This window comes from Botrytis sinoallii, assembly GCF_014898435.1.
Source record: "Botrytis sinoallii strain Bc 23 chromosome Unknown BSIN_004, whole genome shotgun sequence".
Taxonomy (NCBI): Eukaryota; Fungi; Ascomycota; class Leotiomycetes; order Helotiales; family Sclerotiniaceae; genus Botrytis; species Botrytis sinoallii.
In genome coordinates, this window is record NW_024066031.1 from 256,450 (window position 1) to 280,673 (window position 24,224).

At 42.8% G+C, this 24,224-nt stretch overlaps 9 protein-coding genes across 9 annotated transcripts; 4 read left to right on the forward strand and 5 right to left on the reverse strand.

Annotated features, from left to right (window-relative positions):
- Positions 1 to 541: 541 nt before the first annotated feature.
- EAF02_002623 (uncharacterized protein) lies at positions 542 to 3,039 on the reverse strand. The gene is made up of 4 exons (XM_038898671.1): positions 2,470 to 3,039; positions 1,960 to 2,413; positions 1,550 to 1,910; positions 542 to 1,501 (listed from the first exon to the last, which is right to left on the reverse strand). The coding sequence occupies exons 1-4, from the start codon at positions 2,563 to 2,565 to the stop codon at positions 820 to 822; spliced, it is 1,593 nt and encodes a 530-aa protein (XP_038760959.1). The 5' UTR covers positions 2,566 to 3,039; the 3' UTR covers positions 542 to 819.
- Positions 3,040 to 3,601: 562 nt separating this feature from the next.
- EAF02_002624 (uncharacterized protein) lies at positions 3,602 to 4,557 on the forward strand (the record flags this gene model as incomplete). Its single annotated transcript, XM_038898672.1, has 2 exons — positions 3,602 to 3,901; positions 3,952 to 4,557. 2 exons carry the CDS (start codon positions 3,602 to 3,604, stop codon positions 4,555 to 4,557), a joined length of 906 nt encoding a protein of 301 aa, XP_038760960.1.
- Positions 4,558 to 4,714: 157 nt separating this feature from the next.
- EAF02_002625 (uncharacterized protein) lies at positions 4,715 to 5,449 on the reverse strand (the record flags this gene model as incomplete). The annotated part of the gene is made up of 1 exon (XM_038898673.1): positions 4,715 to 5,449. The coding sequence occupies one exon, from the start codon at positions 5,447 to 5,449 to the stop codon at positions 4,715 to 4,717; it is 735 nt and encodes a 244-aa protein (XP_038760961.1).
- A 510-nt stretch (positions 5,450 to 5,959) lies between these two features.
- On the forward strand, positions 5,960 to 7,689 carry EAF02_002626 (uncharacterized protein). The gene is made up of 6 exons (XM_038898674.1): positions 5,960 to 6,107; positions 6,196 to 6,638; positions 6,697 to 6,892; positions 6,940 to 7,046; positions 7,096 to 7,244; positions 7,296 to 7,689. The coding sequence occupies exons 2-6, from the start codon at positions 6,254 to 6,256 to the stop codon at positions 7,437 to 7,439; spliced, it is 981 nt and encodes a 326-aa protein (XP_038760962.1). The 5' UTR covers positions 5,960 to 6,107; positions 6,196 to 6,253; the 3' UTR covers positions 7,440 to 7,689.
- A 1,268-nt stretch (positions 7,690 to 8,957) lies between these two features.
- EAF02_002627 (uncharacterized protein) lies at positions 8,958 to 10,284 on the reverse strand (the record flags this gene model as incomplete). Its single annotated transcript, XM_038898675.1, has 6 exons — positions 8,958 to 9,095; positions 9,147 to 9,304; positions 9,357 to 9,463; positions 9,530 to 9,743; positions 9,801 to 9,886; positions 9,992 to 10,284. The coding sequence occupies 6 exons, from the start codon at positions 10,282 to 10,284 to the stop codon at positions 8,958 to 8,960; spliced, it is 996 nt and encodes a 331-aa protein (XP_038760963.1).
- Positions 10,285 to 10,677: 393 nt separating this feature from the next.
- EAF02_002628 (uncharacterized protein) lies at positions 10,678 to 13,528 on the forward strand. The gene is made up of 5 exons (XM_038898676.1): positions 10,678 to 10,846; positions 10,905 to 12,387; positions 12,443 to 12,735; positions 12,790 to 13,111; positions 13,168 to 13,528. Exons 2-5 carry the CDS (start codon positions 12,190 to 12,192, stop codon positions 13,498 to 13,500), a joined length of 1,146 nt encoding a protein of 381 aa, XP_038760964.1. The 5' UTR covers positions 10,678 to 10,846; positions 10,905 to 12,189; the 3' UTR covers positions 13,501 to 13,528.
- A 1,280-nt stretch (positions 13,529 to 14,808) lies between these two features.
- Positions 14,809 to 17,355, reverse strand: EAF02_002629 (uncharacterized protein; the record flags this gene model as incomplete). Its single annotated transcript, XM_038898677.1, has 6 exons — positions 16,945 to 17,355; positions 16,556 to 16,893; positions 16,070 to 16,507; positions 15,953 to 16,013; positions 15,599 to 15,882; positions 14,809 to 15,520 (listed from the first exon to the last, which is right to left on the reverse strand). Exons 1-6 carry the CDS (start codon positions 17,116 to 17,118, stop codon positions 14,809 to 14,811), a joined length of 2,007 nt encoding a protein of 668 aa, XP_038760965.1. The 5' UTR covers positions 17,119 to 17,355.
- A 2,085-nt stretch (positions 17,356 to 19,440) lies between these two features.
- EAF02_002630 (uncharacterized protein) lies at positions 19,441 to 20,865 on the forward strand (the record flags this gene model as incomplete). Its single annotated transcript, XM_038898678.1, has 1 exon — positions 19,441 to 20,865. The coding sequence occupies one exon, from the start codon at positions 19,441 to 19,443 to the stop codon at positions 20,863 to 20,865; it is 1,425 nt and encodes a 474-aa protein (XP_038760966.1).
- A 244-nt stretch (positions 20,866 to 21,109) lies between these two features.
- On the reverse strand, positions 21,110 to 22,943 carry EAF02_002631 (uncharacterized protein). Its single transcript, XM_038898679.1, has 3 exons — positions 22,586 to 22,943; positions 22,382 to 22,484; positions 21,110 to 22,330 (listed from the first exon to the last, which is right to left on the reverse strand). Exons 1-3 carry the CDS (start codon positions 22,703 to 22,705, stop codon positions 21,918 to 21,920), a joined length of 636 nt encoding a protein of 211 aa, XP_038760967.1. The 5' UTR covers positions 22,706 to 22,943; the 3' UTR covers positions 21,110 to 21,917.
- Between the last annotated feature and the right edge of the window lie 1,281 nt (positions 22,944 to 24,224).

A 24,224-nucleotide genomic window follows, 5' to 3' on the forward strand; every position in this document is an offset into this window, starting at 1 on the left:
ATTGATGATTCAATGTGATGAAAATTGTTTTGGGAATACATGTCAAGACTCTCTGTAGACATTGAAAGTTGAAGGAAAAAAACAAAGTTCAAGCATTTTTTTTCTTTGGTTGAAATGACTCCACGTAATTGATTATCATAATGGAGTCACTATGAATAATATTCAATATCAGCCAACATTTCTTGACTAAAAGATCTCGACCAAGTATCACAAAGTGCATTCATAGATCATGGGAAGAAAGAGCAATCTCTACTTGCGATTTCATGAATATTCCATTCCAATATTTCTGGAATTTATCTTCCACGAAGTCGAGGATGCCTGCACCATTTCGAATGAACGATAAACGTCTAGTATTCATACGATCTGTAGCCAGCCCTTAATAATTCTTTCTCCTTCCTCAAGTATAATTGTCTGCTCCCTGATTTGTTTTCTATTGAGATTTTAACAACGTAGACCATCCGGATCTTGTTGCGGGCAGGAATTCGCTAGAAGCCCATAGACAGATGGTTCAATCAAGGGACGGTAGTATCAGTTGAATTACCTGCTCAATAACTCTGGGGCAAGGATCTACCAGAAGAACAGTGTCTCCAAAATGCTTGGATTAGGATATAATCGGATAGATTTGGTGGACAGGAGAGAGATTCTATGAAAGGAAATAATAGAGTGCAGCGAGAAAGATGACCCTTTCTTAGAATCTATCTTGGAACTGAAATTAAAATATCATGAATGGTTTGTAAGCCAGTCATGAACCTAGATATAGCGGTAATTTTAAATATATAAATGAAAATCAAACAATTTTGTCGGCAACAAATCCCGAATTTACGCTAGTTTGTGTTCCACTTCCATAACCTCAATACCGTTTTCTGGGCCAGAGCTCGATTTTTGAAACTCTTTTTCTTCTGCAGCTCTCCCGAGTCTTAAGTCTTCCTCTTCATATATTTGCGGTCTCTGTAGCTGAGTAGCTATCTTATTTCGGTAGATGAAGAGTCCAGGTTTACTTTCAAAGAAGCGATCAATATCCTCTAAGCTCCTGTTTGCAGTCTCCGGATAGAAGAAATATGTAATTGGAACGAAACTCGCGCATATGACTGCCCAAATAATCCAGAATCTCCATCCAAGATTTGCAATTCCTGACGGAGTCACTTCGGCAACCATGTAGTTCATAATCCAGTTGGTAGCCATAGCTAGAGATGCACCCTTGGTACGCATCTCAAGAGCATTGATTTCGGTAGGATAGAGCCATGGAACTCCTAAAACACCCATACCAAAAGATGCAAAGAATGCAAAGAAGAACGAGACTGCCACAGCTCCGTATTGATAGCTATATGCTGGATCAGAGACAGTCAATGCAAGTACGATGGTGATGATAATCCAGCAAGTAGAACATGCAAATGCAGAAACCATCATCACACGTCGACGACCATATCGCTCAATCACAAAGTAGGCTAAACAGGCGAAAAGAAGATAGTCGACAGATCCTGCGGCTGCAAGAATGCGTGCTCTAATTACGTGTTAGTTGCGAGCGACCTGAATGCGAAAGGAGTCCTACCTTAATTCGGATATTCCTAGTGCATGAATGAAGACGTATGTCATGTAATAACTAGTGACATTGATACCACTGATTTGATTCATTGCTTGCATCCAAGCTCCTAGGATCATACGTCTCAAAACTCCAGATGGACCTTTACCAGACAGCAATTGAAACCAAGTATATGTGTTCATATGTTCTCGATCCAAGACGTCCTTGATGATATTGAATTGCTGTTTCACAGATGGAGAGTCGATTGTTGCACCATGACCCTCAAGTGCCGCGAGAACTTCATATGCCTCTTGGTGTCGCCCCTTTCTAATGAGCAGCCGCGGCGAATCTGGTAGGAATGGACATAAGGCCCAGATTACAGCAGTGAAGACTAACATATTGTTAGTATAATATCGTGTTCAAGTATTTAGAGAGCCCACATATTTGGAAAGCCAGAGGGAATCTCCATGCCACACTACCCTTGGTGAATGAAAATCCAAGTGTAAGCCAATTAGAGATCGAGAATCCGGTAATGCAATTAGCCATCTGAATAATGACAAGTTTTCCACGACTTCTCATCTTGCTAGTCTCGGCTTGCCAGACACCTGCAGTTGCGGTGTTCATTCCTGTTCCCAATCCCGCCACTATTCTTCCCACCATCATTTGCGCAACACCGTAGCTAGCAGTTTGAATGAGTGCACCCAAGGCAATGATGGTGCTTCCTAGGAGTATTACTTTAGGTCGACCAAGAAGATCTCCAGTCCAGATAGTAGAGAGCGCGCCAAAGAAACAGCCCAGATTATAGACCGAAGTTAAAGTCCCTTGAACACTTGTTGTTGGGTACCCCATCGTTCGAAGAAAGTCGTCGCCAACTAACACATTTCCAAAAACACCCTAACACAGTCAGTCAGTACTTTATTTTTTTCTAATAATCCTGGCAGGACACTTACCTGGTCGTAGCCATAGAAAACTAAGACTGTCGAAGCAGCAATGGATATCCATACTGTCAATGCCTCACCAGAACCTCCAAGGTACTTTCGAGCCATTGTACGAAATTGAATTCAAATATAACTACTAGCTGCAGAACTTGCAATCTTGCATATCGCAACTTCACAAAGACTGGAGAACTTCTAATGGCTTTATACTTGACAATCGCCAGGATGTACTCCCATGTCCTCCCTTGTGCAGTCGTGCTCCCACACGATGATGCATAGTGTCGATCATTACCAGATTGGAAATTTTGACGATAGACGAGATAGACGGCTTCATTTGAATACAGTTTGACAGCCATGGCTGGGGCCAAGACAGCGGGACGAGTCATTATTTTCTATTTGATATTAGCAAAATCGTGGGGACCCCAGATTTCGGTGGATTCGCGGGAAGCAAGCGGGGTAACGTTATCTTGGAGTTTCAAGATTCGTATCCATCAGTGGGTGTATTGACTGATGGAACACTTCTCAACATTAAAATGTGTGAGAAATCTATTCTTCAATGGTTTGATCCCAGAAACTATACTCCCATTTCTTGATCTGCAACAAATCATTGAATTGAATTTCGAAATATCTGAAGCGATATTTCGAGAGATATTGCCAAGTCAATTTCGAAGTGTTCCGCCAGTCCGTGCACCCGCTGATGATCCAAGCATGTAAGCTCGTAAGCTAGAAGCTAATCCGGATAACTTTCCCGCTCTAGCAAAGTCATATACGTTTTTTTGCTTTTTTGACCTCGCTCGACCTTCCTTTCCTACTTGGTGTTCTCGCCAAGTGACTGGGATACACATGGGGGTAAAAAATGGCGGGGTGAGATCAATATGTTAATCGTCTAAAGGGATGTTTCACGACGAGTTAAACAATAGCTTCTTTCTTTGCAATATTGAACCAGATATTCATCATTAACTCATCAAGCCATTCCTTTTACCCGGCTTCAATCATCCCACCTACCTTGCGTCGACACGTCGTTAGTTTGCCCACATAGGACGGTCCACGTATTCCGAGCCATATTCTTGATATATAAATACATTCATGTCAACTGTAATACACTTTCCATTCAGAATCATAAAAAAACACCTGAAATTACACAAACATGGCTATGAACGTTCAATCCAAGACTGCTATTGTCACTGGAGCTGGCTCCGGTATCAATTTTTGTTTCGCAAAATTGCTACTCAGCAAAGGTTGCAATGTTGTCATTGCAGATCTCGCTCTGCGCCCAGAAGCTGAGGAATTGATATCGAAATATTCTGATTTTTCAAATGGTCCAAAAGCCGTGTTTCAGAAAACGGACGTAACGGAATGGGTTCAGTTGGAGAAAATGTTCGAAGTAGCATCGGAGCAATTTGGTGGTGCTGATATTGTATGCCCAGGAGCCGGTGTCTTTGAACCAGTTAGTTTCCACAAACCAGGATTGAGAATAATAGCTAATTGATGACCAAGCCATTTTCAAATTTCTGGATCCCTCCTGGATCCTCCCCTTCCGTCGACAAAACCTCCGAATCACGATACAAATTACTTGATATCAACATCACTCATCCGATACGCGCAACTCAAATGGCCATTGAGCATTTCATGAAGCGGAAGAAGCCTGGTACTGTTATTCATATATCCAGTATTGCTGGTCAAGTTCCATTCTTTCCAACGCCAATGTATGTAGCGTCCAAACACGCTATATCAGGTTTTGTTCGTACATTGGCACAGTTGGAATTTCCTTCTCCTGATATTCCCAAAGTACGCATAAGTGCAGTAGCACCTGGTCTCATTAAAACCCCATTGTGGATAGAGAATCCCGAAAAGATGGCATTCATCCCTAAAGATAGCCCGGATTGGGTAACGCCAGAATTTGTTGCCGAAGCAATGTTAGAACTCATCGAGAGTGAAGAATACCCTGGAGGTACAATTCTCGAAGTTGGCAAAGTAAAGAGGAAAGTGGAAGTCTTCAACGACCCTGGACCTTCACGAACGTCAACGGCAGTTACACATGTACCTCGTGAGACTCTGGAAGCTGACATATGGGCATCTATGAAGAAGCAATACCAATCTTAGACTAAACCTTCACAATGAACTGGTTGGAACCATTCAAGAAGAGAGCCGCGGGCATTCACTCAAAGCATGAAAGTTATATGTTATTATCTTGGCATTTACTACGAAGTTCTTATTTGGGGAATACCTCAATTAATGAAAGGCTTCCTTCATGTGATAATCATATCACAGTGTTTCGGTATTGATCCTTCAGCGTGAGCTTACTCTCCGATTCGTGTGGATAAGCCAGAAAATAATCATGGACAACCCTGAAATCTCTTAATGTGATGTCAATGCTCCTCTGGAAAGCAACATAAGTCCCAACACTAAGAGACACTCCCCCTATCTTCAAGGTTCTGCTCTGAGGAGCAGAATTCCCCTCCATAGCAACAACAACGAGAGGTCCTTTCCAAGCATGCTTCATCTTGCCAGCCGTGATTGAGCTTGCAGACTGCGTCATCTTTGATCCGTCAGATCCAAAATTGTCTCGCATGTAAACAGCAAGAGTGTGTTTCATATTTCGTGCTCGCATGATCCACTGAGGCTTAATAAGGAGTTGTTCGGAATCATAAAAATCTCCTGAGCCATAAGTGAGGAATTCATCGACATCTGGTAGGTCAAACTGCCCTTCGACACCAGGAATTTCGATCTTGTTGAAGTTTACCCATACTAATTCTGGGCGTTTAAAGTCGGGTGAAAACAAAATGCCAAGCTTGTGGGCGGGACTTGGACGAGGAGGCATTCTGGTGATCTCCTTGCAAAGGATTTTGTGGAGAGGCCAATCGAGGGTTTGACATTCGGAAGAACAGTAGGCGGCGGACTTGCAGCGTGCACAGTCTTTTGCTGGGAAGTTGCAAATGGTACAGGTTGATGCCGGTGGGGCCGAGCTGGCATCGGCACTGGTGGTAGAAGCCATGTTTTGTGGGTTTTTGATGGAGGTCAATCGAAGAGGAGCTTCGAAAAAGTAGCTGGTGGGAAAGGATATGGTATCATCAAGACAGAGAATTCAGAAGGGAAGCTAGGGTCTATACTAGTAGTGAATTTGTGGGAGTTTTTCTGTGCTTGCTCAGGATGCGCATATGCAATGCAAAAGACACAAACATGCCGACATTTAACTCATTTATCACTTTCAAATGTGATTCAAATTTGAAGGAAAGAACCTACTAATAGAATATGTGCACATCGCTCATAGAGCGCACATTCTAGAGCATCCGAAGAGTTGACCATAATGAGTTGGTTGAACCGAACAATTGCTGGGCGATGCGACAGTCACTAGATAGGCAGGCATTGATGTCTAATGCGGGGTGAGTCACATGTTATCGCGCCCATGACCTTTTAGCGCGTTTGTATTCTAGAATAAAACTACCGGATGATTGCCCTGATGGAAAGCATCGTCGAGATTCTGTGAACCCTTTCTTTTAACCACTCAGGTACCTAGAATGTTCATGGATTAACTAGGTAATAAGTGTCCCATAATCGAAGTACTTGAATTCCACTGGAACTTAAGAAGTCAAGTTATCGATTTGATTGCACGAGGCAGCTTTCAAGCAACACTCGGCATCACAAGTCGATCGGTACGTATCGCAATTACCCACAATATTCTTTCAATAACCTAGCTTGCTATTTGCTTCAGAGGATCAACTGACTTCTACTCATTTACAGGACATAGATTTCTACATAACTGCTAGTCTCGATTTCGTCAAGGATTACAATTCCCAAGATGGTTGTACTCGACAAACTTCCAGGTCTAGATGTCACTATTCGAGTGAACGGAGTCCAAGCTCAGGAATATGATGACGATGAAGATATAGAGGTTGGACCGGGACGGAGCGGCGCACATCAAGCTTTGAGAACAGTATCTAAGTATATTGAAGCCATCGATGGGGCCGAATTCAGCATTGTTTGCACTTTGTTACACAAATTCAAGTTCAGAGCGCCAAACCTCCAAGCAGTTGTATCCGTCGATGGCAATTATTCTCAAGGGAAAATCATCGCACCCGAAGAAAGAGGAAGATCCCCAACGCAATTTGACGGCCCAATCAATTTCCATCCCATCGGAAACCGGTCTACAGTACAAAAATACAGGTTTTCTGAGCTCCGCATATGTTTGTTTCCACAACCTCGCAAGTGTCAATACGTCGATGCCGTGCTAACATTGCGAAGCGAGCGAAGAAGGTCGACTCTCGAACCTGAAAAAGGATAAGGCCGAAGCCGAGAAGGTTGGTACAATTGAGATCAGAATCTGGCGCGCTTCCAAATCAGTACCAGCCGAGTCTATATATCGCGATGATATTAAGTCGAGTTCCAATGAGTTCCATGAGAAAACTCTCAAAGGACAAGCGAAATCACACAAAGTTTCGTATGTTAGCCATGATCATAGAATCACCAGTCAACTTACGGTCTTAGGTATTCCCCAGAAATTACTACTTCCAACCCGAGATGGGTAAATGTCACAAAACTCGACGGCAAAGATTACCCCATAGCCATTTATAAGTTTAAATATCGATCAAGAGGTACAGTGAACAGCTGCAGAACTGGAAGGCATCGCTAATATTGATATAGAATCTCTTAAGCAACTAATGATCATTGAGCGGACCCCCGAACCGGAAGATAGCCCAACACCAAGTCCTGCACCAGATGTTAATCTCGATAATCTGACCGCTGCTCAAAAGGAGCGCCTCAAGGCATTTCTGCGCAACGAAGGAATCGCTGTAAGTAGTGCAGTAATTTCAACGGCATACAAAATCTAATATATTATGTAGGCGGATCGCGCGTCTAATACACCCGAGAGAAAAATCAAGCGAGAGCGAGAGCACGGTGAAGGCAGCTCAAACCAAGCACGACAAAAGAAGTCCAGAACTACAGAGGTCGTTGATCTTACTGCAGATTCTGACGAAGATGCGTGATAGTGGAGCCACATCTGCAAATTTAAATCGGCTGGGATATCATTTTCATTTTGCTCGGGGGCGTTCTCTGTTTGCTAGTCAAAATTTTGTTCGTCAAATATACCCCGATTATTTATTGAGTATGGGAAGATATTCAATGAGTTTGATGGCGTAACGGAGGGGATGGAAAGACAATTTTAATGGCCCAATGGCTCAATGACACAACGGCGTCACGTCAGTTCAATTTTGAATTCATATTTTTATTTGGCCTTGCAAGCTCTTAGATAACGGCCTTACTTAGCCATTTTAGAAAATAAAGAAAGACTAAACAATTCTGCCTGTAGCTCTCACGATATGTGAAGTTACAGCATTAGTATGCTCATTCGAAAGCTTCGCAACGGAACAATAGCACATAGCAGGCTTAAGCATGCTGTTGCACCTCTTAAAAACGCAAGGATGCTTTCTTCAATTACAAGTCTGTCTTCTCAAGCTCCAACCCATATTGATGGATACCAAATTTCCTTATAATTCTGCACATCAATATTCGTGCACATTGACTTACTGCTAGATATCAATTTGATTTATTTCTAATTCAAGTCATCACGAGATGAAAATCTGGTCGACAAATTGCAAAAGTATCTGTGGAGATAGGGAGAGGTAGTGGGTGGTTCAATGTCATGGATATGTTGCTGTTCTGGAATTGTTTGAAGTGACCGGCTGGAGGTGATGTTTGAGGTTGGGAGATATAGAGTGAAGTAGATGATTATGGAGATGAGATTGCTTTGTTGTTCTCATCGTCATTGTGATGGAAGTGTTGAATGAGAGTTGTGATACGATGGGCTTCATTTCTTCGAATACGACACGTACTGGAGGAGATATCTCAACGGCTTTTACCAGATGCGTGAGTTATCATATCTATAATCGTCGTTGATACCGGAACCAATACCACTCTTCGTCTGATCATCTCAAATTCGATAGAATGATATGGCTCTTACATCAGATTACTCTGAAGGTCAATATATTAAAGCACTTCATAGCCCACAATCATAGGAATCAAAGCCTGAAAGTTTTGTTAAAATGGGTTTCAAGTGGCTGTCAATTATAAACGTTATCCTCCAAACGGATCTTTGAGCTTTCGAAATGATTGTTGCGCCTCGAAAAGATCATTAAGAGTTTAGCTCGATGTTTGTACTGATGTTCAGAGAGGTTTCTTTGAGTGACGAGCAGCCCTGAGAGTGAACCAATGTGCATTTTCTGAATGGTTGTGTGGAACTACTAAAGAAACGAACTTTTGTTTATGCCTTGGCTAGCTAATAGACCTGAAATACTAAGCCGTCTGGGTTTCACCTGTTCTTGATTTGAATGTCGAAGTAATATCGTTTCCGTTAAACTGTCCCCGTACTATGCTCAATTGCAAGTTGCGCCATGAAACCGTGACAAAACACCCCAGCTGACCCATAGAAGCCCGAAAACAATCGTTGAAATTGCCCCCATTTATCTTTTGAACCCCGAAAACCCCTGCGAATATTGGCCCATTATTCAATCCGAATCATCTCCTGTCAAATCAACCTCAACACGTTCGTTTCTCTTTGATCGCTTGTTGGTCTTGGAATCCATGCCAGTTTCCTCTCTTTCCCGCTTAATCTTCCTCTCTCCATTGGATTGACCTTCATTTCCCTGATGAAGATATAGTTAGTGGTGGTGCGAGAAATGATAGACAGGACATACCAGTAAGTTTCCCAGAAACTCCTGAAGCTTAGCTTTCTGGGTTGCATCAAGCTTCTCAAGATCAAAAGATCCTGAAGCAACATTCGGAATTGGAGCAGGAGAGGGAGAAGGGGATGGTTCTGGGGTTCTTTCGAGTATCAAGAGAGACTTGAGTGATTCTGCGACGGTTAGCAACTTCTATGGACTTGCTGTAGGGTGTTTCTGACTTACCTTTGGATCTGTACTTGAATCGATATACAGCGATTGGGCGGTCTTTTCCGTCCAGGTAGCTCATATTCCAAAGAATAATTGCTTTCGTGGCCTGAGGAGCTCCTAATCTGTGCGAATTTACCTGTTAGAGACTTTTGATAGTCCAGAATCGGGGGTGAAAGATGATAGCTTACGTAGTACTATGCGACATCGCTTGTCCCTTGAGCGCCTTCTCATGCACCGATTCTGATGATACGGCCGCTAGATTTTTGGGAACATTGAGCCTCTTTGATTGATTCTTCGAACGAGTTCTTTCACCTCTTCGATAAACCTTTACCACGATCTCTCCAACAACACTCATTCGGGTTGCATCCTCTTTTATAGATGCTAATTTTGAATCATCGGTAGCTTTGAAATGGTTAGTAAGAGGGTGCCAAAATGGTTCTAGTAACAACGGCTAATTACTTGTGATTATGTCGCTAAACTTCAATGGCATCAAGAAGACTTTCCCATTTTCAAGCTCATCTGTGACACCTTTCATTTTCTTAGTCCTAAATAGAAGATTAGTTTGTAGGCATAGGGAATAGAAAAACTCGTAAATATTCAACTCTGAAGGACTCCGGTACAGAGCTGCCTTTCAAAATTAGAATACTCACAGAGGAGCATCTTTCTTGCCGCAATGTCTCGAACAAACTTTCATCCCATCAACAAAAACCTGGAAGGAAATATTCGGAGAGTCAAATTTGTATGCTTTTCTTATCTCCAGGTTGACGTAGAACACGTTGCCGGTGGTCGATTCAATATATTTGGAAACCGTTTTGGTAGCTTTATCATATCCTCCAGCCTCTGCAGAAACACACTCAGGCTCATGGTCGTCGTACTCTTGGAGAGCTTGCTTATCGACGCATACTGTAACTTCGATCCCACGAACGTCCTCGAGGACTGCCATGATGACGGGACAACAATTTCAAATGGTCAGATGTTACAATAAAGAGTGTCAAGATTTGTTCAATAGTATTGATAAGTCGAAGTATTGCGACACGATGTTTGGTTGAAGTGTAAGGTCGAAGTTAAGATTATCTAAAACATAAAAGATGGAACACACACGCGTGGCTTTAGTACCCAGCGCATCTTTGAATCTTGGGGAAGAGAATGGAAAGATTAATGTTTTGTATAGAAATATCTTGGTACCCCCTCCTCCCCCCGCCCCCCAAAGGTGAGCAGTAGTGAATAAGAAATAAGCCGCACCATCACGTGATGTTACCGAAAGACAATGGCAAACGAAAGTGCAATTTCTGTCTCCTTTATTTTACACTACATCAAACATATAATCTTCTCTACTCTTTATGGATACTGAAATTTCAATTCTTTCTATGTTCTCCTTGGACCACAAGAGCATTCCAGAGAGCTCCAGAAACGCTGGGGATATTGGAATATTCTAACTTGAGAAAGAGTTTTCCGCCAAAACGGTTGTTGGAGATGTACCAAAGAAAGATAATTATTAATGCAATGTGTGTTATGAATGAGCCGGCTATGATCGTATAAGTGTTTGACTGACTGTTTCCACAGGTGTCTTTTTACGTCTCTCGAGCTTAAGCTCTCCGAATGTGATTTTTGAACCTCAACTCTACCCGATGGATACCGAGTTCTTGTGCTCTGCCGGGAGTATCAATCCTGCAAGGACGACACGTTGACAGTCCTAGGCCAGTGCACCTCGATGTCGGTAGTCAAAATAGTATTGCCCTCTCTGGCCAGTGTGTTAACCGCGTGTGCATGTCTAAGGCTGACGCAGTCATGAGTTCCTAGAATTAGTTGCCACAAACTTAACACTTTAAAGGTTTAAGTTCGAAGTATATTGTTAATCTTCCGTACGTTTAGATTTGAACTCTATTGTAAATATTCCGAGTTCTCGACTTTAATCAGGGCTTATGTTGATTCGTTCAAATCTTGTTGCTTCCCCCACGTACAAAACAGTGCTCTACGTACCAATAGACACTTGCTTCATATCTCGACTATTTTTCACGTCTTTTCTTTCACAAGCCATTTAAAATTTGGATAGGCGCCGAAATCGCTTCTGCCCCTTTAGCCAAGCCGCGTCGAAAATCACTGGCTTTTTCATATTATTTCTCTTGAGGTTTCGCTCTCAAACACTCGAGTCATGGTATGAAAAATACAACATCGCGGTATTGAACAAGTTACAACAGCATCGGGTCGGGTCGCACTGATTGGAATTCTGAAATCACTTAATAGCACCAGCTCAGAGATTAGGACAGTAGTCTTTATAGTCTCGGCCACCATTACAGAAAAAATCACAATGGAGAAAATGGCCGTGCCTGGTTTTCTGAAGCTCCGGCGGACATCCAGAAATGCACTGCGCATTGGGCGCCTTCCTCTGTGGCTTGATCTAATTTGCGGACGATCAACAACTAGCAAGTGGGGTGTTGACGCACGTCTTCTTCTGCATGTCAGGGGTTCATAATTTGAAGGCCTGAGTTTGACGGGTCGCCTGCTTGTATGGAGAATACCACCTACCAGCTCGGTGGAATTTCCATGACTGGCCCTACGACCGCGACGTGGAAGTCAAAGGCCAATCCTGATATCTATTCATCTATTGATAAATGTCATTGATGTTCTATCCACAATGCTTATGTCCGAAAATCCCCATTCAAAACTCTCAACAAAGGAGGGATGTATGTGATAGATTTTGGACCCCATCCAGCCGCCTCATTGACTCGCGGGCAAGTAAGTCGCATCATGTCTTTTCATATAACAGGACTCAAGTCCTCAAGACCTGTTGTGATGCTGCCTTTCTCTTTTTCGCGGTTCCGTTATACCAGTGTAACTTTCTTTCATCATGTATATCGACATCACAGCCACATTGGACTGGACCGTTCCTAATTACGTTAACCCTGAAAGATATGGACCCTCCATATTCATTGTTCATGGAGTACTTTACCCGATTGTTTTGACGATGCTGGCAATTCGCATTTATACTCGCATGTACATATCAAAGTGTTTCGGTTTGGATGATTGTTTGGCTCTCTTTAGCATGGTTTGTATCTCCAAGTCTTTCATATATCTCTACAGAAACTAAATTATATTCTCAGATACCCATCACTGGTTTTGCTGTCATGAGCATTTTTGTTGAAACATATGTTGGATGGGATGTCCACGCTTGGGATGTTCCCTACGATTTGCTTGCCCTTGGTCTCAAATGCATCTATACAACGCAAATTCTGTTTACACTGGCGCTCACTCCTATAAGAATTTCTATGCTGTGGCTTATTGCTCGGTTATTCGAAAATGGGGCTCCTAAACTCCGACGCGTTGCACAAGGGGTTATGATATATATTCTCTTGCACGGCTCGATCTTCGCTATTACTTTGACATTCCAGTGCAGGTAAGCATCGACAACGATTACCAATTGAACTTTACTTGACTAATTATCTCAAAGGCCAGTCTCTGATTACTGGGCAGTTTCCTTCAAACCCCAGCCAAATTGTATCAACCAAGAAGTCCATCTCCTCTTCACGGCCATCTGTAATGGAATTAGCGATTATGTAGTTGTGATTTTACCAATGCATACAGTATGGAAATTGCAACTGCCCTTCAAGCAAAGAATATCTCTCTGCATGCTTTTCGCAATTGGATTTATCGCCTCTACCGCGAGCATCATTCGAACGGTTTACGTGTGGTACGCTACATCGAACTATGATAAAACCTGGACCACATATCCCGTATTCATATGGAGTTCAGTCGAACTTTATCTCGGCCTCGTAAGTATAAATTCCGCCAACAACTATCTGAGTATATTTTCTGACTAATCATTCAGTTTTGCGCGTGCATGCCACCAAGTGTAGGTTTCTGGAAACTCTACTACCCCAAGCTCGTCGGTACTTTCAACCGATCCGAACAAAACACATCCAAATCGAGTAAATTCTGGAGCTCAAAATCCGGATCCAAACAAGATCGAAACAATTCTCACGAACTCGCCGATACGGACGATGAGGAACGAGGTATCATTGTTGAGCAGGGCGTCACAATCGAGACTTACAATCACACGAAGGACGAATCTATGGGAATCCAAGGATCGTGTACGGTGATAGATCAATCGCCTCAGTTGCCCAATTTCTCTTTCAATAATAATCATCAACGATATCTATAGTTATATTAATGTAATATCAAAGTCATATTGTTCATATTTGTCTTTTGCTTCGAATGTACAGGATCTTTCCAGGTGTCCTTGGAGATACCTACACACAGCATCTCCCAACTAGTCACAGACTAGACTCTACCGTCTCGGATCTCTTTTCTACCTCGAATCTCTTTTCTACCTCGAATCTCTTTTCTACCTCGAATCTCTTTTCTACCTCGAATCTCTTTTCTACCTCGAATCTCTTTTCTACCTCGAATCTCTTTTCTACCTCGAATCTCTTTTCTACCTCGAATCTCTTTTCTACCTCGAATCTCTTTTCTACCTCGAATCACCATTTCACTCAAACTGAGTCACATATACCATCGATCGCCTAATTTCTCTACACATATAACACGGCGGAGAATTTCAGAACCTTAATACACGCCTCTTCATCTACAGACTCGGCAAATCCCCCGAGAACCAAGATACCATCTTTCCAAACCCAACAATCCAAAAGCGATAGAGTATAGCACCAGTCAGCAAAGGAAAACGATGAACGACGAACCAATCACCCACATAAATACGAGCCGAGAAACCTACATTAAAAGTAATAATCCTACAAAAGACCCGCGGACCGGTCTCTACAGATGTGTCTGCATATCCCGCTCACCATATGCATTATCTCAAATACCAAAAGCGCGAAATACAAAGCTGGAATCTATATCTACGAACCCTCCCATTATCCAGTAGAATATATTTGTGGACGGTCCTTCGATTTTCTGGCCCCGCGTACACAACAAGAAATTCATGTCACTGTTTCAATCTCATCTCTACCCACTCGAGATACATTTCAAATCATAAAACACATGAATTCTTGAAGAATTACTCACGGCACAAGGCATCAAATTAAGCGGAAGATGAAACGGCGAGATGCACATATTCCATATTTTGTCCTCAAAGTGATAGAGCTCTAGACATACACTATAAAATGATTAAAACGTCCGTTCAATCGAATTTATCCTTACAATCAAGAGGTACAAATCCCAGCTTCCTAGATTTATCTTCTATCTTGCATTATCCATTCTCTTCTACACTAATTTCGCAATCTAAATGAGAGTAGAGGTATCTAAATAAACTCATCGGTCCACCTTGAAATAGTATGATAGGCTGGGAACCCAAGCCCAAACAAACATGGAATACAGCGGAGCGAGTTTCACTTTGCTGGTTCATATACATAACGCCTTACCCATCTCATAATTCATCCAATATCGCTCATTCTCTCAAAGAAAATAATTTCCCGTTTCTACCAGCATTATCTCCAACGATTCTTCTCTTCCTTCAACAACCATTCGAAGCTCCACCACTCCCCACCATCCCAACATTCGTCCCCAAAGCCAAACCATTTAAAATTCCTAAATAATCTAACTCCCCCGCTCTAAAATTCTCCTCAAAGCCATCACTCACTGCATTTCCATTTCCTCGACCAACCCCCTCAAACTCCATCCTCGTTCCCAGTCCCACATATCCTCCATTACCGCCTTTCTCTCTCATTCCACCCGTCCCCGGTATCGCCTTTCTACCCTCTTCTCTCCCTGCACTATTCGCAAAGACGCCTCTAGCAATAACCTTCAATTCTCTTTCTGTCCCCCTCGCACCCTCCCAAACCCCCGCTAACACCTTCGTAGCACCCAATCCCAATCTAATCCTATCCCTGGCCATCTTCCACTCAATCGATCTTTCGAAATTTCCTCCTCTTTCCCTGTCATCTCCTCTGTTATTATACACATAAGCACAAGCACTAAGATTTGCCAGCGTTGCTTTTGTAATCCCACAAATACCGAGAGGCGTGTGTGATAATATTGGACTAGGAAGTGCATAGAGATTCATGGCCGTTTGGGCTGCCTCGATGGTCTTCTTTGTGTGGAGCCAGCGGGTCAGATCTTCGTTGCCGGTTGGTGGAGAGGTGGGTGGTGGTGGTGCGCAGCCGGAGATCTTCTCTAGTGGTGAGTGATAAAGGCGAGATAGTGGACGGTGGATAACTACTAGAAGTCTGCACCATTGGTTAAGATCGTGCATTCAAACATGATCAATTGGTGAAAGGAGTCTATTGGAAGTGAATTCAACATACGTCTGTAGTAAATTTTGTGCCTGAAATAACAATTCATCGACTTCCTCATGCTTATCCACCACCCCTTGTTTCTCCACTGGTAAATGGAGTTTCCAATTCACAAGCATAGCATCGGCATTTGTAACAGCAGGCTCTAGATTTTTTCCTGTGATATCATTGATGCTAAGAATTGTACCAATGATGCGAACAAGGTCAATGAGATATGTAAAAGAGGAGAAGACTGGAATCTCGTCTTCAAAATCACGGGATTCATAATCCGAGAGAGTGCGAGGTCGCGGAATATGCTAAGAGAAGTTTAGAAATTTCAATCATCACAAGTGTACTAGATGATATCAAGAAAGTGGAATGACTTACTCCGCTCTCATATTCAAAGTCCTCACAGGGCAGGTCCACATATGTTTCAATTGCAGATAAGCTAGAATGAGTCAGTATATAATCTGACTGTTGTAAATCTCCTTGTATCGCACTCACATAAAACTAGATGCACGAGCAATACCAGAGAACACTCCATCAAGAACATACAGTCCCCAAAAGGTTCTCCTCCAGCTCTCAGCTAATACCGGATCTCTTTCCATTTCAGCAAAAGCTCGATGATTCATACCGAGCTCTAACGCCATGCATATGTCTCTATCTAAAATAGCACGTGCTTGTTGTCTTTCGTCTTCGGCATGGAGGGCAATGGCAAGTAGAAGTAGAGTTTGAACGCTAAAGCCAGTTTGTGGTAAATTGAATAGATCTAGTTGGTTAAAAGCTATAACCCTGAGCTCTGATGATGGCAAATCAGGTGCATATAGCGATCCGATATATTGCATTACTGACATAAGGTTATTCAAAGAGTCTGGGTCAGATTCTAGCCTGCTCAGAAAATGAGGTTTTGGCATAATATATGGATGGGCTTTGTGGAAGAAACTATCGATCGTCAGTGATAGAAATCAAAGCAAATCTAGGATGACAGACTTGTAGTAAAGATCAATCAGCCTTTTTGAGTCCATTGGCTTAACACTGTTCAATCTGGATGAAGAGCTACCAGGGCTCGGTGATGTATCAGAAACTGCACCAGTCCACGATTCACTAGATGAGTTCCCAGCATGACTCCTTGCTGAAGTAGAATCACCTGCTTGATCGGTTACCATATACTGATCTCTACTATGCTCTTTTGCCGAGTTTTTTGTTCTGATAGCACTCTTGTCTCTCATGCCTCTTCTTGACTTTGCATAAAAGCACGGCTTGTCGTCTTGCTGACAACGACTGCATGAAGGCATTTCTGCCCCGCATTTTACATGACGACTTCGACACTGTTCAATTATTAGTATGTATGACAGCAATTAATGACTCAAAGCTAATACCGGTACACATGCTAACGAGACCCTAGTGCCGCCTCTAGACTCGCGGCTATGAGTTGTCGTTTGGTGTTTATTCTGGACTTGTTGAACCGGCGTTCCATAATCAAAGAACGTTGAGAGTGGATCTTCTAGGACTCTTGGGGATGGAAACTGGGACCTCAACCCTTCGGGATCCATGACGTCTAGCAATGGGGCGAATATACGGATGTTCGGATCTTAGTGTAACTTCAATAAAGCTCTACGCTTTGAGAAATGAAAATATTAGATGAAACTTTACAAGATATAAAAATCGTAATATTGTACGCTATTCAAGAGTTGAAAGCTAGTGTAGCAAGCTGATGATCTTGATACTTAGACCATGAGGTAGTCTTGAGATAATCTCATGGTTGATGAAGGACTGGTTGTGTATAATGTAATCCGCGATATTGAATTAACCCCTGCTCTATTTCCTTGTCTATAAGTAAGCGTCTTTTAAATGTCAGCACAGTGAAGTTCATGTCAGCGAAAAGTTTGAGGAATCGGATAGATCAAAATCAGGCAAGGAAACTAGAAGAAATGCCATCCACAATTCATTGGTGTTTCTGAGCTTGGTACATTGCATTGAGATGCAAGCCACCATTAGCGATTGGCTAGACGTGATTATTGCTTCCACCATCGATCTACAAGCCAATAAGGTCAACTTTTGTCATTCTGCCATGCATAAAGCATGCATTGTGTCACCCAAAGAGATATGAAAAAAAAACAGTAAAGCCCATTATGCAGTAAAGGATCCGGCGATAACTTGGTATCCCACGGCCGCGATCACCGCTCCAAGTAGTCATGGGTCCATTCTTCTATCGTGCAATTGATACATATGCACCAATGACGATACGGCTCTACCAAAATTGAAGTCCTGGGGAGAAATTGATTCGGGGCATCTTTTTGATTTATATCTTTTTCCGCGGAAGAAGATTGTAGAAGTTGGCTAAAGACCATTTATTCCTCTGATATATCTAATGGAATGAGCTGTAACATTGATAGACCAGATTTTGGCCTCTCTTCGGGCTGTTCAAATTGTAGACAATAACATCTCGTAAGTCTAAACATGAATAGAATTGCACCCATATGTCTGAGCCACTTAAAAGTACCTGAAGATACACCACTTGGCTGACCATTAACTATAACAAGAACTTCTTCCGGGTGGATTCTTAACCCTTCAGCCTTGTGGAAGACTCGAAGGCGGGGCCGCTGGAAGAAGGTTCCAAGCATGCTATGCATGATATATGAACTTTAAACTCAATAGAAGTTTCACTATCCATCCGAGACTTTTCTCGAATGCAACTTTAGAGATACCTAGTTTTAAGACTATAAAAAGAGAAGTGTGAGAAAGAAAACTAGGCAGCAATACTACAAGCGGTGAAATGTCCTCTGAGCAATGTAAGCACATTGCATGTAATGCAGGAACATTGGTAAAGTTTGTAGAACGTAGATTCGTTGAAGAACGAGATGAACCTTAACACTGCGGGAAACGAGTAACTTGGGAAAGGTAAAGCATTGCCAGGAAAGAAAATCCACTAAAATGAATGTAACGAGATGTGTAAGATCTTATCTGACGAATTCTTGCAAAATTGAGAGTTTCGTATTGGAACTGGGCTGAGTTCTTGAAGACGAAGTGTGATGGAATATTAATGCCGGTACGTGGCTGCTTGTACAACGGTCAGCTTACACTTTTGTATTTTACTAATCGACTTTGCAATTTGTAATGATCCTAGAATTGACCAAAGAACTGGTGATCCACTACGACGGTGATCCCCAACTCAAGCTTCGAGAATTGTGAAGGAAGCTCATAACGATAGCCCTAAAGATCCCTGACGCCAATGAGATTGAGACAAGCTTATACATATCAGAACTGCGCACTCCTTTAATAGGACTTGAAAGATTGTAGCTGAGAAAAATTTCGACACTGGCCGTTGTTATTCTAGCAAAAAGACACAAGCCAAACAAATAAGGTAGAAAGACTATGCTCAAAAGGTATCGAGTACGAATGAGCGAACTGCATACTTGAAAGGGGGCACAGCAAGTACGAATATGTATGTAGAAGCGTACGCATTCGTGTTCACAAGCTATCTATACAGATTACTTGGTAGTCACACAGCATTGCACACCGCTGACAGCAATTCGGAAGAAGACATCCAGACAGACATAACCTCATAACCTCTGGTGATGTCTATCAAAAGAAGAGAAATAGAACACTTCTCGAATTCCAAGTGATGTGACACAAAATGACTAATGTGGTAAAATTCCAGAAATCCACAATATCTTCTGACGCTAATCTACATTTAACATTAGCGCAATGATCCCAAAACGGAAGGACGGAGACTAACCTCGGTATCTACGTCAACACAAGCTTGCGTTCTCACGATTCCACATTGCATTTCGTACCTTCTTCCAAATCAGCGAATAACTTCCTCAAGACTATTACATATATGAAATATATACACGCCATTCAATGCCCTCTCGATGACATCCAACGATTTTATCCTCGCCCAACAGCGCCTTGCCGCTCGTCGTCAAGCTCGCGAAGTAGCAGCCCAAACCCATCTTAATCGACGACGTAAAACCGCCATCTCCCAACGAGTTTCCTCTCTTCCTTTTCCCTTCTCTCGATTAGGGACTGCAGGTCTTACAACATGGGATACAATTGCTGGACGCGAAGGAACTCGTCCTGCTTTTCGAGTCGGTCAAGTCGATGCAGAGTTATTGGATGAAGAATTATTAGACCTATTGAAAGGGCAAGTGGGAGAAGGCTTAAAGTATTTCGGTACCCATATACAGGATGATTGGTCTGCGGAAATAATGCTGGCTCTGAGAGCTATTCTTTTTAAACTCAGTATATGGGATCATGATGCTACGTATGGAGCTACATTGCAGAATTTAAAATTCACAGATGCGCGACATTCTGGACCTGTATTGGTATCTCCATCGAAATGGCAGAAGAGTTTATATGGTCTCTTCACTGTAGGCGGCAAGTACGCCTGGACACGTTGGGAGAACTACCTAGTCGATTCAGACAACGGGTATAGCACCCCCTCACCCCTTATGAGTCGACTCTCTCGCATCACAGATCTCTTAACAAATGTTCACTCCACCGCCGCCTTCGCATCCTTCCTAGTGTTCCTTGTGAACGGCAGATATCGTACTTTGCTTGATCGAATCCTACGACTCCGATTAGCACCCCCAACAAGCCAAGTCAGCCGAGAAGTATCATTCGAATATCTCAATCGCCAACTTGTATGGCACGCATTCACCGAATTTCTCCTTTTCGTCCTCCCCCTGGTCGGTATTTCTCGCTGGAGACGCTTACTTTCCCGTGCATGGAGACGTACGAAATCAGTTTTTAACACATCATCTCCTGATGATCTTTCTATTGATGAAAAGAAAGGCGAACTTTCTTTCCTGCCCGAACGTACTTGTGCTATCTGTTACCATGATCAAAATGCGCTACAAGCAACAGAAGAAGGCGTTATGGCTGCTGCAGCTAGTACCGGCGTAATCGGGAGTGCGCAAACCGACATCACAAATCCATACGAGACGGTAGAATGCGGATGTATTTATTGTTTCGTATGCATAGCTAGTAAACTGGAAGCAGAAGAGGGAGAAGGATGGACATGTTTAAGATGTGGAGAGGAAGTCAAGGGATGTAGAGCTTGGAGTGGAGATGTTGTTATTGAAGCTCCAGCCCCTGCCCCAGCTCCCGTTGTGGAAAAAGAACAACTTCCCAAGCCAAGAAAAAGCGTGGAATTCCAAGACGACAGGATGAAAATTGTAGATCCAAAATCGGAAGATGGAGATTCATCAGATCGTGATTCGCAATTGGGTCAAGAGGAAGCATATGATGAAGAAGAAGATCAGGGGTTGGAGGAATATGAGGATGAAGCTGAGTAATATACTTCTGAGTTTGGACAGGTTGAGATGCAAAACTTAATATTGCGGTTTGGAGATGGAGATAGAGGTGTCGTTTCGCGAGGTTTGCGGTTCGCTTGATTGATTGATTAATTGATACCAGTAGGGATGATATGGATGGTGTATTCTTGGAGTTTGGGGATACGGGGAAAATAATGGGTTGGGTGGGTTGGGCTAGGAAAAGATGAGATGAGATGCCGTGGGATGGGATGGGATGATGAGATAATTTTATAGAATCTCTTTCTTTAATGGATGGAAATTATTTTATGCTTCATATCCGATATGTCTAGGGGTGAAAATACACACCTGAGATTTAAATTACTTACACATAGGTCTTCTGCTACATCTACCTAGGTACTTTTAATAGATGATATGAATGTCATGTATTAAATACCTATCTATATAATGTAATCTAATCCGCTCGCTCTCTAAGATATATCATCGCATCGCATCTTCAATAATACATGCATAAGAATATGAATATAAGTATAATCATGGGTATCGCTATCCCTTCTCCCTATTTCTCCCAAAACGCCAAATTGAATAATATGTATCTGTTTCCTGCGGCCGTGGTGCTTTCGTGTTCGTCTGAGTAGGTAGGTATCGTGGTCGGTAGGTAGTTCGGTAGGTCGGTAGGTCGGTAGGAGGGTCTTTCATCCATCCGCTTATTACCACTACTTGATCGTATGTATTATAACCAGGAACCGCATACCTATCTATCGTATACTCGTTCTGCGTATCCTATCTGTGTCGTCACGCACTAATGCGGGTATTTCCCACCTTTCTGATTTCTTCAAGATCTTTCAACTGTCTCGCAACCTCCTCTCAAGCCTTCCCCTCAAACCTCTGCATCTCCACATCCGCAATCTGCAGCTCCCCAACCTTTGAAAACTTTCCTCTCCTCCCCCCTCTCGTCTCCGTCACCCACACTCGCACACTAACCGCCCCCTTCACCACCGCAAAAATCAGACAAATCCCCACCGCAATCCCAAATACATACGCGGCCACCATTCCATGCTGCGCCACCTGCGGGTTCAAGAACGAATACACGTATTGATGTTTCGTGGCCACCGTGACATACGCGAGACCCAGGTAGCAGGCCAGAATGACAATGAGCCAGAGGAGATGAATCCACGGCGGCGACGCGGTGCGCGGGATGCAGATTTCGAAGAGGGCGAACAGGGAGTTGAGGCCGTGTTCGGAGATGTTGGACCAGGCGTCGAAGGCGGTGGGGAACCAGCCGACGGGGACCGAGACCCGGAAGAGGACGCCCCAGAAAACGATGGTGACGAGGATGGGGTAGCAGATGATGCTGCTGTAGTAGAGAGAGTGCAGGGCTTGGAGGGCGCGCGGAAAGCGCGAGAGTAGTGGGATGCCGCTGCGTGCGTAGCTGAAGGTGTGGAGGGCGGCGAAGAAGAAGTAGAAGGATATGCCCCAGTAGCAGAGACTGTGGGGGGTTAGTATGGAGGGGTTTCTGGGTGAAGGAGGGAAAACGTACTGGTGAAATAAGAGAAGCTGAATCGGGCGGTTGCGCCTCCGTTGGGTAATCGAGCTATTTCCCAAAAGATGGAGAAGAGAAGGACGAAAAATGCATAGAGGGACTAGATTGAAGGAATCAGTGGTTATAATTTGTATGTATACTTTATCTATACTTTACTATCCCTCTCTCTCTCTACATTGATTTTCAGAATAAGTAACTTACAATTGAAGCTCTAACAGCAAAAAGCGCCCATGGAGACAACAACCACGAAGTAACAAACCGATGGCTCGGGTCCCAGACCCCATCACCAAATTTGAATACTTGCAATTTGTTGGTCGTCATGATGAATTGATTGGTAAATGGATGACTGAGATTCGTAAATAACGAGATGACAGGGAATGATTCGGTTGTAAGTAAATAAGACTCTCAGCACAGTCTCGATACGATATACCAGCGAATTCCGCTCGTGCAATAAAGTGCCCAATGTATGTACTAGGTATGTATAACGAATAATGCAAAACAATCTTCCCGTTCTCAATTGATGATGATCAATTCGTTCGATCTCCCACAACCCTCTTGTCGTTATGAAAAAATGAAAAAAGAAAAAAAATCAAAAAAATCCGTGTCCTTTTCTCAATTCAAAAAAAGTAAATTCGATCTTCGAGACAAATATTCGCGAAATGTGGTGATGAATTTGTTTCGGAAACCCCTGCAGGATAGGTACAGATTGATAAATTCGGGGTTGTAGTCGCCCACTTTCAATCCCTGTATTTGTGACAAGATAGGTATTCAATGCCGATGTAGTGGAGATGTGCCGGTGGATTTAAGATTGGGGAGAAATGCTTTTTCATGTGTACTAAAATGTACAGACAGACTAGACATAAAATATTGGAAAACAGTTGGCTTGCTGAATTGTTGAATTTGTGAATTTGTGAAGATATTCTGGTGATATCGTAGATATAATGGAATAGAAATGAAGATGGAAAGGTTTTCTATGAGTAGTTTGAAAAGTTGGTACTATATTAGATTTTGCTGAGCTAAAACTACTAGTATCTTGGTTCAAGAAAGTATAAATAATTCGATTATGTGCACCCAGGTGATGGATGTGTGTTCCTCATACTATGGCTCAGCTATCTGTCTTGGTGCCCGCAATTCTGATATCTAGACCTGTGCTTTCTGTTCTATAGCTGTAGGATGAGATGGCATCAGTTCCAAGTACTCACAAGTAGGTAAGCTGTGTGATGTGATATCGTATCGTGTTGGATGGATATTCGGTCGTGTTTTTTTTTTCAACCATCGAGTGAAGATTTACCAATAGTTTGAATTATTGGGAATAGTTCGAGAATTTTACCTGTCTTCCGACATTCTTCCTTAGTTGAACCATTGAATAAGAATGGCTCTAGGAAGTGCTGGGAAAAGGAAAACTAAAATCCCACTTACCAAATGTCTGCAGTGCAAAATTTGACATACCAGACGGTCAGACTAAGGAACTATCATTAATGTAGTTTGATATTTCGAAGTCTAGATTGCATTGCTTCCAGTACCGGAACGAGGGGGTAATTTTGTTAGATCGTATCTCGCCTTGTCATCAAGAGAGCGCATTCCTCTCCGCATTAAGAGATTCCTGTGTGGATGTGGCATTGCATCTTTCGCACTGGCTAGGATGAAGGCAAACGTTCCGAGATGAATATGATAAGTCGAGGAAGATCGACTTCAACGGATGTATATGGGGAAATGATACTTCACGACGGCTCAAGAGATCTCGAAGATATCGACCCACTAGCATGCCGTGAAGAGCTTGTGAAAGAATTCCACAATTTTCGTCTCTTCAAATTGCGCTAACAGCTCAAGCAAGTATTGA

What these genes read in the sequence shown, in the direction of transcription:
- EAF02_002623 (XM_038898671.1), bottom strand. Translation starts at nt 2,565, where the DNA reads ATGGCTCGAAAGTACCTTGGAGGTTCTGGTGAGGCATTGACAGTATGG. An exon ending in CCCTCTGGCTTTCCAAATAT is followed by an intron (nt 1,911 to 1,959) that starts GTGGGCTCTCTA and finishes ACAATATGTTAG; the next exon opens with TCTTCACTGCTGTAATCTGG. An exon ending in CTAGGAATATCCGAATTAAG is followed by an intron (nt 1,502 to 1,549) that starts GTAGGACTCCTT and finishes ACACGTAATTAG; the next exon opens with AGCACGCATTCTTGCAGCCG.
- EAF02_002626 (XM_038898674.1), top strand. Translation starts at nt 6,254, where the DNA reads ATGGTTGTACTCGACAAACTTCCAGGTCTAGATGTCACTATTCGAGTG. An exon ending in GTTTTCTGAGCTCCGCATAT is followed by an intron (nt 6,639 to 6,696) that starts GTTTGTTTCCAC and finishes AACATTGCGAAG; the next exon opens with CGAGCGAAGAAGGTCGACTC. An exon ending in GCGAAATCACACAAAGTTTC is followed by an intron (nt 6,893 to 6,939) that starts GTATGTTAGCCA and finishes TTACGGTCTTAG; the next exon opens with GTATTCCCCAGAAATTACTA.
- EAF02_002631 (XM_038898679.1), bottom strand. Translation starts at nt 22,705, where the DNA reads ATGACGACCAACAAATTGCAAGTATTCAAATTTGGTGATGGGGTCTGG. An exon ending in TTGCTGTTAGAGCTTCAATT is followed by an intron (nt 22,485 to 22,585) that starts GTAAGTTACTTA and finishes CCTTCAATCTAG; the next exon opens with TCCCTCTATGCATTTTTCGT. An exon ending in CAGCTTCTCTTATTTCACCA is followed by an intron (nt 22,331 to 22,381) that starts GTACGTTTTCCC and finishes AACCCCCCACAG; the next exon opens with TCTCTGCTACTGGGGCATAT.
- EAF02_002628 (XM_038898676.1), top strand. Translation starts at nt 12,190, where the DNA reads ATGTATATCGACATCACAGCCACATTGGACTGGACCGTTCCTAATTAC. An exon ending in GTTTGGCTCTCTTTAGCATG is followed by an intron (nt 12,388 to 12,442) that starts GTTTGTATCTCC and finishes TTATATTCTCAG; the next exon opens with ATACCCATCACTGGTTTTGC. An exon ending in ACTTTGACATTCCAGTGCAG is followed by an intron (nt 12,736 to 12,789) that starts GTAAGCATCGAC and finishes ATTATCTCAAAG; the next exon opens with GCCAGTCTCTGATTACTGGG.